We start from the raw sequence: 13,194 nt of genomic DNA on the forward strand, positions 1-13,194 counted from the left end.
GGATGTCGGTCTGTCTCATTGTGAAAAAGAGCGATGCTGAGAAGTCATAGGCCAAAATTGTTTCGGAACAAATCGTGCAAGACTGACTTATGATACCAAGAGAGGGAACCAGAAGAGAAATTACTGCTGAGTGTAGCGTGAGTCTGTAGCGTGAGTCTATCAGATGGATTATTGGGGTACGTAGTGTAATCTGACTATAGACTGTCTGTGTTTGCTCAATATGTTTGTGGGATTAAACTATATATAAATAAAGCATGCTTACATATTTGAATGTGAGGGGAAATAGTGCTGATTTGAAAACTGTTTTAACTGATGAGTTATAGATAATAAGCTGGTGGTCATGTAGCATGGGTGAGGGGTTGTTAGGCAGTTAGGTGGGTTGTCAATTATTAGTATTTATATCTGAGGCAAATTTGTTTTTAAAGCTGTAGACAGTAGAGAAAGTGTTCATGATCCACAACCTGTGCTGCCATAACATTGTACTGGAAATATTTCATACATATTAATAGCCTTGTACTTTAAAAGTGTATTATGTTTATTATGCTGTCTAAAACTTTTCACTTCTGTTCACTGCATGAATCCTTCTTGTGAATCATCTCTGAGCCTTATTTCTTTTAATAGAGGCAAAGCTACAAATAAACAATACCAAAAGCGCAGATTGGTTTGTTTAGGTTAAATTGTAACAGAGCAAATAAATAAGATTCACACTGCAGACAATACAGAGATGTGCAGTTCAAAAAGGACCCCGAACAATTACACTTGCCTCTCTAAGAAGCAGCAGAGATGTTTAGAGAGACATAAATTCATGAGCATTTAAACACAATGATCATCAACATTTATTGAGCAGAGACTCGGCATCTCCCTAATAACACCTCATATGAAGAGCAATTACTAAACACTACTTCTCTGTAGTACCTGTATGTGTGTATGAGCGTAACAATACACACCAGGGGTCTCACTGTTTTATTGTGAAAGTTCTCTCCTGTCTGGCATACATGCAGTATCGTGATAACACTTCCACTACACACTACACTGAAGTGATCCAGGGGACCATGCGCATTTATTGTGAAAGATCAAACAGCAGAGGAAGGCGAGAGGGGGAATGAAAGAGCCTTTCTGAGATTATGACATTTCTCTTCCCTGCTATATCGTAATGATCCTATCTGCAGTACAGGCCCCTGGTTTTCTGACAGGGAAAGCACTCCATCCCAAAAAGCCGAGATGATAAAGAAGCCCAATGAAAACTGAAAAGTGCAGCCAAAGTTTACGCTGGAGAGGCTGCAGTATTACGCCTATCAGATACGTTGTGTATTTTCCAGCCTCAGTTGCTCTTATGTTCTCGTTATAGAGTAGAATCTAGTTTTCTCTTTGATTGTCACAATCTTTCACACATCATCATCTGATATTTCTCAGCGCAGAAATTTTATCAGAAATGAGATCCAGTCAATCATTCTTATCAGCTTTTAAATATCTGTTGACATAAATCTGCACCATATGAAATATGCAATTGAAGCCATTACTTTTTCTTAATTGTCACAAAACCTTTATATACAGTTAGGGATGAAAACATGTCATGTGGACAAATTGGTCAACAACAGCAAACCTACACAACATTTTTCTGTACTGCCGGTCCAAGTTTCGGTGCTGCTCCAGTTAAGCAGCTCATATTTATTCACGCTCACAGATGGGTCTGGCCCGTCTCTCCTTCAGACCGATTACCATCTGTCCTGAAACTGGTCGGGCCAGTCACAACCATTTATCTAAAATGGGGAGCGTTTGATATGATGACTGGAAGAGGAGCGCCCAATGGGAGACGTGTTGAAGCATTTCCCTTGAGAGCCATGTTGGCCACTGCTGATGTGTCGAGGTGGGTTGAATCTATGGAGAGGGTAAAAAAAAAAACTGCTTGGTGAAAGGAACAAAGAACTGCTTCACGTTGTCTATTTATTGGTTTATTTTTGTTATTGTGACATGCACATTATGTGCCCAGCCTAAAATAGGCTTAAAAGACACCATTATAGTTATAAAAAGAAAAAATATGAATACAGACAGAGACTAAACTATCTGCATCAATACAAATATTAAACTGATACATTTTAGACATGCACCAGAGCATTTTTGGATTTGAACATTTCATGTATTATTGATAGTCCTAACTCTTCAAAACAATACAATAGAATCACTTGATTTATACTCTGCTTCTCTTAACCACAATTCACACAACCTGTGGGAACTTCAAGGTCCAGAGGGAGAATTCCTCTTCTCAGGTGTATGTGTAACTTAAGACCTGTGACTCCACTATGTATATATCCATTTAATCAAGACAATATGTTATAAACAAGAACAAAATGCGTTATTTTTAAAGATATTTAGGTATTAAAATACAGGGTGTGAAGGCCGGGCAATTAAAGTGGAGGCACATGAATCATCTTGCCTTGTACACAGTATAGGTGGTTTGTTGTGGCTACTCGTGTGTAGATGTTTTCTTGACAAACATTACGACCCTAAATGCCTTCCGAGCACCATTCAGACACCACGGCACACTTAGACATTGTTACTGACCAGGTGCATCAATCCATCGCTGCAGTCTACGCTCTTTCAAATGGGTACTTCCAGGAGGATACCAAGCCCTGTCACAAAGCACTCGTCATCATAAAATGGTTCCAGGAACATGACAGTGATTTTAATTTACTTCACTACCCTGCACTTTCTCCAGGTCCCAGCCCAATAGAGCGCCTTTGAGTCTTGGCAATGGACTTTCACTGTGTGAACGTATTGGTAAATATCTGCAGTATGAGTGTATGAGTCAGAATAAACCAAGTAGTGGGGACCGTCACCTTTCTGGACAGAGTCTATGCTGTTTTGAGGCAAATATGTCTTATGTTACTTCAGTTTTAGTGTATTTTAAAAAGCAAGTTTTAAAGTGGCCTTTGACTCTGCTCTTTTTACAATCCATTCATTTCTGTAAATGACTATAATCTATGACCACTCAGACCTGATTGCTTTAATCACATGATTAATTTAAACAGTCCTCTGGCTCCATTAATATCTGGCAGAAACCACCAAGGTTAGAAAAAATATCCGGGCCTCACTCCACATTTTTCAAAGTGACTTATTTAAAAAGTTGGAAAGTGAGAATCAGATTACCACCTTATGAAAGTAGGATCAACCAGCAATTGTATATTTTTCTGTTCTCATCGCTCAGAAGGCAAATACAGAGATGAAATATAGAGATGTGCTAATATCTGAATCTAATACTCAGAGAGGTACCCAATTACAGCAATTGAACGGCATTGGGATAATTCAAGGTGAAGATGCAGGCATGAAAATATTGTCCATCGTCCAAGTGCATTGCATTATAGTACCATGACTGGGCCCAGAGGACAAAAGATTCATCATAGTTCTGTATAAATTAGGGTAACGAGTTTACAATGATTTATTGACTTAATATCTGGACGTGATTACAGCAAAGGAGCAGATTGGAGTCATGCATGGCTGCCTTTGGATTAGAGGCAGAAATGAGCGACACTGTGCTTGTGAGAGTATGTGTACATGTGTTTGTGTTTGTGTGTGTTTGCACAAAGGGGGAGTGCAGCGTCTTCCACATTCCACAGTGTTAGTATGCTAATGGCACAGCAGTGAGCCGTCCCTAAGGGTAAAATCATCTCTTATTCAGGCTCTGGTTCAGCCATAGGCATTCTCACTACTCAACAGATAAAGAAACAGGTCTGGCTGTTCTGCTCTGTGTGAGTACACTTTTGTGCGTGTGTGTGTGTGTCCACATTTGAATTTTTGTTATTTTTGCATTGTCAGAGTTCTTTGGCTGCTATTTGTCTTTGGCTGCTGTGTGTGTTCAATCTGTTTCACGTCACACAGTAAGAAGCAAGGAACCCTTATTATAAAAACATAGAAATTGTGACATCCAGCCCCACTTCTCCTACTTCCTGCTCGCTCCACGTCCTCACTGCTGTGATTTGTCTGGTGGCTCTGCAGTCAGTCCAAGCCACCGTCTCTTGGGACACAAGGTGCAGCACTGCCTGCAGGAGCTTTTAGGGTGCATTTAGTTTCTCAGTTGTGTTTCTTACTATGCCAATCCTTCTCTCACTCTTGTGTCTTTCTTGGTTATGTTGTGGGTGTAAGGATTTTACAATGCACAGCTCTGTGAGGCTACATGCCATAGGAGATCCGTAATGCTAAAAACTAAAAGTGAAGAAGATAAGAAGCTGCTCCATAATTGATATCCAGGGGGACAAACACATGCTGCCTTTTTGTTGTTTCCTTTAGCAATTGCCTCTATTAACGTTTTTTTCCCACCTTTTCAGGTTGGCCTTGTATGTGTTTTGCCTTAAGGCATGTGGATGTAGCTATCCATTGGTGAAAGCTGTTGCGGGGCGAAAACAGCCGTTACTGGCTTTTCTCATTTGGCAGTTTCAGCCATTTGAAGTCTGCGTGTTACAACATGGCCCAGTTAGATCAGCCAATTTCAAAAGTTTGAAAACGTGTATTTGTGTTGATCACAACTTCTTATTCACAATTTTGCTGAAAGCGCTGATACACACAAAATTTGAAAGATCTGCTGGCTCTTCCAAGCTTGCTTTATTTTCTGTCCGTTTACAAAATGGCGTGAACACATTGATATAATCAGAAATGCTTATTTGCAAATATTCATTCAGAAGATCATTTTAAATCAGTTCATTATCATATGTCTTGGAATATCCACCCACTGTTATTTACCAAGGAAAAATTGTATGATATATTTATGATTAACAATCATGAGCTTTTGTGACATTTCATTAAAAGATATATATTTGAATTAAAGGATAAGACTAAAAGAACATTGTCCAGATACTTTCTCCATGAGAAGATAACGTCACAGGATTATGAAATTAAATAAACAGAAGTCTTGATTTATTTATGAATTAATTTGTTCTAGGAATTATTGTAACAATATCTCTAATAATAATATTATCATATACTTATCACACAGACCTTCAGTTCAGGAGTGTTACTGGCACAGAAGAATATGACTAATATTTAGAAATAAAATAATTTAATTGGGGTTAGTTTTGCCTGCTACAGTGCTCGTTTTATCTGCTCTGTAAGTTACCATCCACATGTTTTCCTTAAAGCAGTAATGACACCGTTCTATCGATGGCAGATGGGCCCTCAGGCTGAGATCAGCTTAGAGTTTCCTCCTAATCTAACTTAAAAAACATGAACTGGGTCTCGTCCTGAAACTTAACTTGTTGAACGTGTGACCAGCGAGCATTCTCTAAGGAAAATGGCACTGATGATGTCAGTTTGCAGGCTAGACAGCAAATTATATGGTCATCTGCAGAACATTAAACAGTGTGTAATCATGCCTGCAAATGTCACTTTGGTCAGTTTAGATGCCGGTGTGGCACCAACACCATAAGAATGTCTACCCGTAAGAATGTTTACCCGTTTTCACACGGTACCAAAGTTTAGCCTGCCAGCTGCTGCCAATCGAACACAGACAGCGACACTCCCCCTCCCACAGCTGATAGAAAAAGGAGCATTTCTGATATTTCCCCGAAGACTTTTCTTTTGTTTAATGCTTAAAAAGATAGTCACTTTTAAATAACTTGAACAATAGTTCAGACCGCATAAAGGGATGACATATGATTTTACTTTCAGTGTCACACCTTGTAATGTGTGAAGGTTGTTATTCTGTATGTTAAATGCCATGGCACCGAAAAGACAAAATTCAAAGGAATACCTAATTATCGGTTGTTAGGAAAATGTCACAGAAAGGTTTACAGGAGGTTGTCAGATACTACTTTGCTTGAGGGATAGTGACCTATAAAAAAGCCACTAGCGAACTGCAAGTCGAAATATTTCCAGCAGTTGTTATTGCTTTGCTACACCTTTGTATTGGCTCTTATCACTGGAGTGAAATGCATTGATATTTTGAGGGCATAGCCCCTTACTCTAACCTTAACCGTCCAAACTAGATATCTTACGCTACCCCTTACCCTAAGCTAAACCTAATTCCAACCCGTAAACCAATGTTAACCCTCAAACAGCCCTTTGAAGAAGTGATGACCAGCCAAAATGTCCTCACTCTCAAGGGTCTATGCTAAAATGTTACAGGAACACACACTCACACATACACACACTGAGTATAATTTTTGTTTATGGTTTTGTTTGATTTGTTATCATTGTACCATCATTTTACCTAATGAAATATAACACATTTGTATTTTGTAAAGATTGCCGCTGTGCAACCGTATTACACTAATCTTGAGCAGACTGCTGTTTAGGCTGGCCCAAGGTGGTACCACATAGGTGCTGCACGAGTGATTGTGTGTTTAGTGGTAAAAAAAACAAAAAAAAGCTACAGTGGAACCAATCAAGTCCAAATTATTGTGTCATAATGGAAAATAAATCTCTGCTCTGCATGTGAATTGAATTGGTACATTACAGTCAGAACAGACTGCGGCTCTACATTACATTACCACGCACATACTTACCATCTATGTGAGCAAGTCTGCAACTATGACGTCTGTCAGCAGTGTCGTTAAATTAGTTTGTCAAAGTCAAATTTATTCCAGAAAAGAGAGATTAACTTAATAAATTCTGCCAATCATATTGTATTTAAAGCCTGAGTGTTTTGACCCACTGGTCTGGTAGAAGTTTGTCCTGGGTGTCCCTCTCTCCTGAGGAGAGACACATGCAAATTAGATTGCAAACCTGACCCTGCGGGCAAACAGATTATTCCAGTCAAACCTGTATTAGATTATGTTAGGCTCAAGGAGGTCAGAAAGATTGAAAGATTAAAATACATGTAATCGTATTAATTATACCTAGCTTACCTGATAATTGCCTTCGAGGGACGATATATCAAAAAAGCCTCAGTGAATGGGCTTAATGCTGCCATATATGTTCTGATTGACACAAAATCTACCTTTATGTATTAATTCACCTCTGTTTTCCCCATCTTTTTTTTTTTTTTTGCAGTGTTGTTTGGTCAGTTTGTGGTTTTCCAAACTTTGACCAGCGATGTGGTGGAGATCTACGATGGATCGTCCACAGATTCAGCCCTGCTCTCCTCCATATACGGATCACACTCAGGTAAAAAAAATTACATAACTCTGCATCCCTTGAGCCTAGTGTCTTAATCTATTTATTCTACTTGATCATAGGTGTGAGTAGTAGTTCGGTCCAGCACAGCATTTTGCACTGCAGGCGAGACAGCACAACCGTCTTTCAACTCAATTCAAATCAAACTAGAAGGGCCCTTGTTGAACACATACCTCTGCCAAGCCTAACACCCTATCTTGCCATGTTAAAGAGAATGAAAAAAATAAACCCTGCGTTTGTTCGTTTATTCAGACCCACTCAAAATTTAATGGATTTTCCCTGGGTCATGCTGCACCCCTCAACCCCCTGTGTGTCAATAAAAATGGTTGAGTAGTCTTTTCGTAATCCTGCAAAGTAACAGACACACAAATGTAAATGATTACATAGCCTCCTTGGCGAATATTAAAGCAGCTCTATGTTGCCAAGAATTGATGGATTTGTTTCCCTTCTTACATTTCTGTACAACAAAACACAATGATAAAGAAAACATTTCAATTGCAAATGAATAGACTCCTGAGATCTCACTTAAAACAACAAAAGCAATGTAGCTGTCTGATATTGTTGTCTCTCACCACTTGATTAGGCTGAAACAATGTACAAATTCAAATGAATCTTATGTGCTGTTTCAGCTACATATATATTCAATATTCTGAGGATACTTTGTGGATCAGATCGTACATAAGACACAAACAACCAATCGATAATATTTATATTTTTTCTTTTGATAATTTACAAGTAGCGAGACCATTTTATTGTTTTATGTTCATAGTTGTCACTTATGTTTATATCTTATCTCTGCCCATTTGTTAACCATTTAATCTAAAACAGTCTTGTTTATGTTTGATTTAATATTTTAGGCGAGACACTTCCTTTGAGTTCAGGAAACAAGATAATGCTCAAGTTTTCAACGAATGGGACCGAAACGACAAAAGGTTTTCATTTTGTTTACCAAGGTAAGACTGCTTTTTCTGATGCGTTTCCTGAATTATGATGTGGAAACTTATTTGTTGCGATTTGAGTGTGTTTGCCTCCTTTTGAAAAAAGATACTTCAGCTTTGCTCTCATCACGTAGAGTGCTGTTCAGCCAGAGTGCCATTGGCCGTGGCTGGACACGGCTGAGCAGAGCAGGATGATGTGGAGTGAAAGAGTCTATCGTGGCAGCGCAGACAAGAGCGACTAATGATGTGCGAGGAGATTCACAAGGGCTTCGCCATTTCTCCTTTTGACTTGCCATCTCTCTTCTCCTGGTTGTCTGCCTGCCTACCACACCCATCCACCACTCTTTGTCTTTGTACTTCTTACTCTCATGCTCGCTTCATCCCCTCTTATCCTCTAGCTGTTCCCCGGACGAGTGCCAGTCAGTGCAGCTCGGTTCCCGAGCCCCGGTTTGGGAAGCGGATTGGGAATGACTTTGGCATCGGTATGGCTGTACTGTTTGAGTGCAATCCAGGCTACACGCTGCACGGCTCTAACGCCATCAGGTGCGAAGCCGTGCCCACTACCCTCGCCCAGTGGAACGGCACTGTGCCTACATGTGTTGGTAAGCGCACTTATCCTCCTATACCCTCGCTTCATCCCCTGCATGGGCACTGTGTTTCTATGCCTCAAAGCCACAAACACAACCACCCACACACACACACACACACACACACACACACATCCAAAAGCAGGAGCAGGTGCAAAAAAATGTTGGCGTCTGCTTTTCCTAGTCATTACTTATCCAAATATCTGTCACCCATTACAAAGCATCCGCCTATCTCGGGTCTTGATAGCTCAGACAGGAAGAAAGAGGCAAGGACAAACATAACAACAAAGTGTCACATAAATTGTATACCCGGGGACAAGCGATTTCAGTTTCTAGATTAATGGGAAAACAAATAGCAGTGTAAACTGAATCTAACAGCAAGACACACTTCAACTTGAGATTGTTGGGTAACTTTTCCTTTGTAACCCACATGTGTTATATATATATAAAACTGTTTTTTTTTATAGATGAAAGTCTATACAAAAGACATGCAATATAATGTGTATTTATTACAGTATCATTATCCATAAAGTCAGGATTAATGCATGGAGTGAACAAAGCATCACAAACAACATAGGGATTCATGGATGTGATGAAACATTATAATGAAATTAATCAGGTGCACCAAGTACAATCTAGACTTTTATGCACAGTAGCCTGCAATAAAGGGTGGCTTTGTCACACCACTTATTTTATACCTTAATAATAACATGTATGATATTACGATGTGAAAACAATGTGACAATGGGAAGTAATGAGCTGAACCTTTTTATCAGGTTTCACCTCATTACTTAGCTGCCCAGCCTTCACTCCACTGCTTAGGTTCACTATCGCTGCTCGCTTTGTTGTCGTGTGTTGATTTCAGTGAGAAAACTCAATGAACGCTACCTGCTCAGCACCAAACAGAGAGACAGAGTTAAAAATTACACCGGCTGGTCAAAACAGTGCAGCACTTAAGGCTGCTGCACACTACAGGATGTTCAACTCTTTAAAAAAAAAAAAAATAAATTAAATATGGGAGACCACAATCTTGTACTCTTCAGAACACCCAATAGATGACTTGAACAGAACATAAAACCACACACTTGCCGTTTGTAAATAAACAATTTCCCATTGGCGTTTCCAGACACTTGGAATCTCACAGAAACTCCCCAGATTCTTCTTCTTAACCGATGGTTTCCGCGATTTTTTTTACTATATAAATGACATAGGATATAAATGATCAAATATGCATCTCATACTTTAGATTTTCCTGCTGTTCTCCTGGAGTTTCAATTTCCCACGAATTTTGACCGGCGCGGAGAAGTGCGCGTCCGCTGTAAACAGCCAGGCCGCTGCACAAGCAAGAATTTACGCTGCGCTTCGGGGCCCTTACACGTCCGGTGTGCACCCGGCGTTAAGCAGCAACAGAATTAGTTCCCCAGACAGATTTGATTGAATCAAATAGTTGAACCTGAAAATGTATTTCTAATTGCAGAGTGGCTAAAAACATGACTCCAAACACAACAATGTGCTGGATGGAAAATAAGCATAGGTCTGCTAAAAAGTACTCTAAATCAGTTAAAATGTGATGATATGTTAATGACATGTTTTTAAGTGGACAAAAAATATGTTATTGCAGCTTTAAGTAACAATAACTATCTGTTTTGCTATATCCACAAATTTGTTTCATAATGTTGAACTCACTGGAAGTAGAATGAAATTATTTCTTTGCAGAACAACATTGTGTGTAGTTAATAAATAATGATTGAGAGGAAGTGTGAAGTTGGATTGATCGAAGTTTTGATATTACTGGGTAAAAAAAACTGTAAATCAAGGAATGCAAATGCTGCAAATACCGCTTTAGAGAACACAACATAAGACAGCAACTCTTCAACAAAAATAGTCATCGGATATATTATCGTTTGATGTCATTTTATTCAAAAGATTCATAAATCAAAATGAGGGGTAGACAGGAACCAGAATTTATTTTGAAATTGCCAGTAAATACAAGAAAACTGGTCTGTATGCAGAAGCAATAGAATTTACAGCCACATGTAATGGCCTATATGTAAAGTGTGGATCATTCACTGAAGTGAAAAAAAGTCTCTCTCTACATGTTCTTTTGGCTCGAACCTTGTGCATAAAACCCTTCCCACATAAATACAGAATGCATAGCATGAGCAGATTTGCATGCCTTGTCGGCACACACTGTTACCAGACATATACAGTATACACACATGTGGAAGGACATGCACTAGGTCTCACAAAGACACCCACCTGTCTACCTTGGGAAGATAAAGAACCACAGATGAAGTGGGCAGGAATCTATTGAAGTCAGGCCTTGTGCCAGACAGCAAATAGTTCCAGCTGGTGAGTGCAGGAGATTTAAAGCCAGGGTTCATCCGAGTTTACTGCCAAGTGGTGAGCGAATAGTGGTGGCACGTGCAATTTCCATTTTAAACATAGTGATTTTTATCTGGAGATTGAATCTGGCTGCGGCATCTCCCCCAGCGGCAGTGTACTCGTCCAGAATAATGGATATAGTTTCATGGAAGCTTCAGCAAAAACACTATGCTCAATTACTCAAGGCCACTTTATGAGATATGACGGTATCAGACGCTGCTCTTCTATTAGGTACCTGTGTTTTAGAAGATAGATATCCAGCTCCTTGTCCGGGCTGTGATTGACCCGGCGTGTCATGCTACACTTGTTATGCTTTTCAGTTCCCAAACACAAAGCTGTCGATTTACTGCCTTGGTGTTTAGTTGTGCTTACACAACATTTGATTTAATTATCCTCACCTTAATGGTTACATAATTTTTGGCTGACCTCTGCGTGAGGAGTTTATGGAGAATGGTGGACTTGAATAAATGTTTTTGCTGGTACCAGGTCGAGCTGAAATGGATTTTTCAGTGTCATGTGTAAATTCTGGAATCTCTTCAGTGGACATTAACTAGGGTCTTGTGCTGGTTACAGTAACATTTTTAAAACAAGTTTTCTGTTGGTTTATCACCTGTTCAACATATAAAAAGGCAGCTGAATTTCACAGATAGTAAATCAGCTCTGATTATAGAAAAGCATGACTGCCCAATGTTACATAAGCTCACAGATTGCAGTGATTCATTCTAAGTATGCCCACACAGTGGATCTCACTGTTGGCTCAAACTCACTTCTGTGAAGGTGTTAACTACTAAATGGTGTCGTGTTGAGCTTGTTTTCTAACAGTGAATTCCTTTTTTAGAATAACTTTCAACAACCATTTTAAGTTTCTCATCCCGGTCTGGAGCAGAAGCAGAAACATTTTGAGGTCATGCTACTTTTAGGATTTTGCTTAAGTTCCTGTAATGTCAGTGGAAATGATTGCCTGTTTGACTAACACTGTTTTAAGTACTTTTTTTTTTTATCAAGGAAGTTGTAAGCGACACAAATTCAAGTACAACATAAAAGACGATTCACCACCCACTGCATACATAGAGCAAATATCTGTTTTGTAAATATTTTTTTTTCTGTCATTAGGCTGTGACGTTGTTTATTTTAGCTCAATTTATTATACATAATAACTTTGACCCTCTGACTAATATGGACCATTTCTTTAAGCCTCCAAAAACACTATTTGTCCTAAATTTGGGAGCAAAAGCTTTTTCTTCATTATTCAATTTCCAATTAAAATGCTTTACATAACTTTGGGATTATTAAGTTTTCCATAGTTGTAATCACACTCTTTCATAAAATAAACTAACCTTCATAAAATGAAAGGAGTGTCAGCTTCAATGTTTATATTATTTTATTTGAGGAACGTTGCACCCTACTTCTTAAAGAGAGAAATATGATTCTGTAGCAGATATATTAAATATGATTTTTGTATGAAATTTGCAATGTTCTCACATTTTTGATGACTTGCATACATATTTATCAGGGAATTGACAGTTCCTTATTGTACAGTATGTATACATTTAATCTAGAAGTACAAAAACATAAGTAAGGTTTATCCTGAAAATATATGACAAGCCGTTCAGGAATACATAATTATATTTTAACACGTTTGTATTACACTACAAACATTAAATCCATTGATATTTTTAGATTAAAGCACTTTTAATTGAAAGACCATCAGTATCAGATGGTGCAGACACCTCTCATAGTGTGTGTGGTCCCCAGGCCTGTCTACCTGCAGTATCTGACATATGAGCCTGCCGCAGATTGAGAGGGGCGGGGGAGCGTTTTATGAGTCTCATGATTTTTAATCTTGCTCCACCAATTACATTAACTGACAGCTCAGGGGAGTCAAAGGAGCCGTTAAATTACACTGAATTACTGGGTCTTTCCCTGAAACGAGTCTGTTGCTTGTTGTCAGGACTGTGGACTAGTGCAATAAGCATTTAAGTTTGTTATTCTTTTGGAGAAAAAAAACGTCATTATTTCCCTTGACCTTATTTCAGATGTGAGGGTTAGAACTTATAATCATAATGAAAAACATAATTGTATTCATACTGTGTACCTCTATTCTTTTCATTTAATTTTGGAAATCCAGCAGGAAATGGTAAAAGAGAAAACAAATACAAATTAAATAGTCTGATTTCTCA

At 38.8% G+C, this 13,194-nt stretch overlaps 1 protein-coding gene across 1 annotated transcript in view; it reads left to right on the forward strand.

Moving 5' to 3' along the window:
* LOC133965309 (CUB and sushi domain-containing protein 3-like) overlaps positions 1 to 13,194 on the forward strand; it is a 205,497-nt gene that overhangs the window by 106,711 nt on the left and 85,592 nt on the right. Inside the window, exons 33-35 of the mRNA XM_062399793.1 lie at positions 6,982 to 7,095; positions 7,962 to 8,057; positions 8,441 to 8,644. Coding sequence (XP_062255777.1) covers positions 6,982 to 7,095; positions 7,962 to 8,057; positions 8,441 to 8,644 — 414 coding nt within the window. The remainder of the gene's footprint in view (positions 1 to 6,981; positions 7,096 to 7,961; positions 8,058 to 8,440; positions 8,645 to 13,194) is intronic.

Source organism: Platichthys flesus, chromosome 11 (genome assembly GCF_949316205.1).
Source record: "Platichthys flesus chromosome 11, fPlaFle2.1, whole genome shotgun sequence".
In the NCBI taxonomy this organism is placed as follows: Eukaryota; Metazoa; Chordata; class Actinopteri; order Pleuronectiformes; family Pleuronectidae; genus Platichthys; species Platichthys flesus.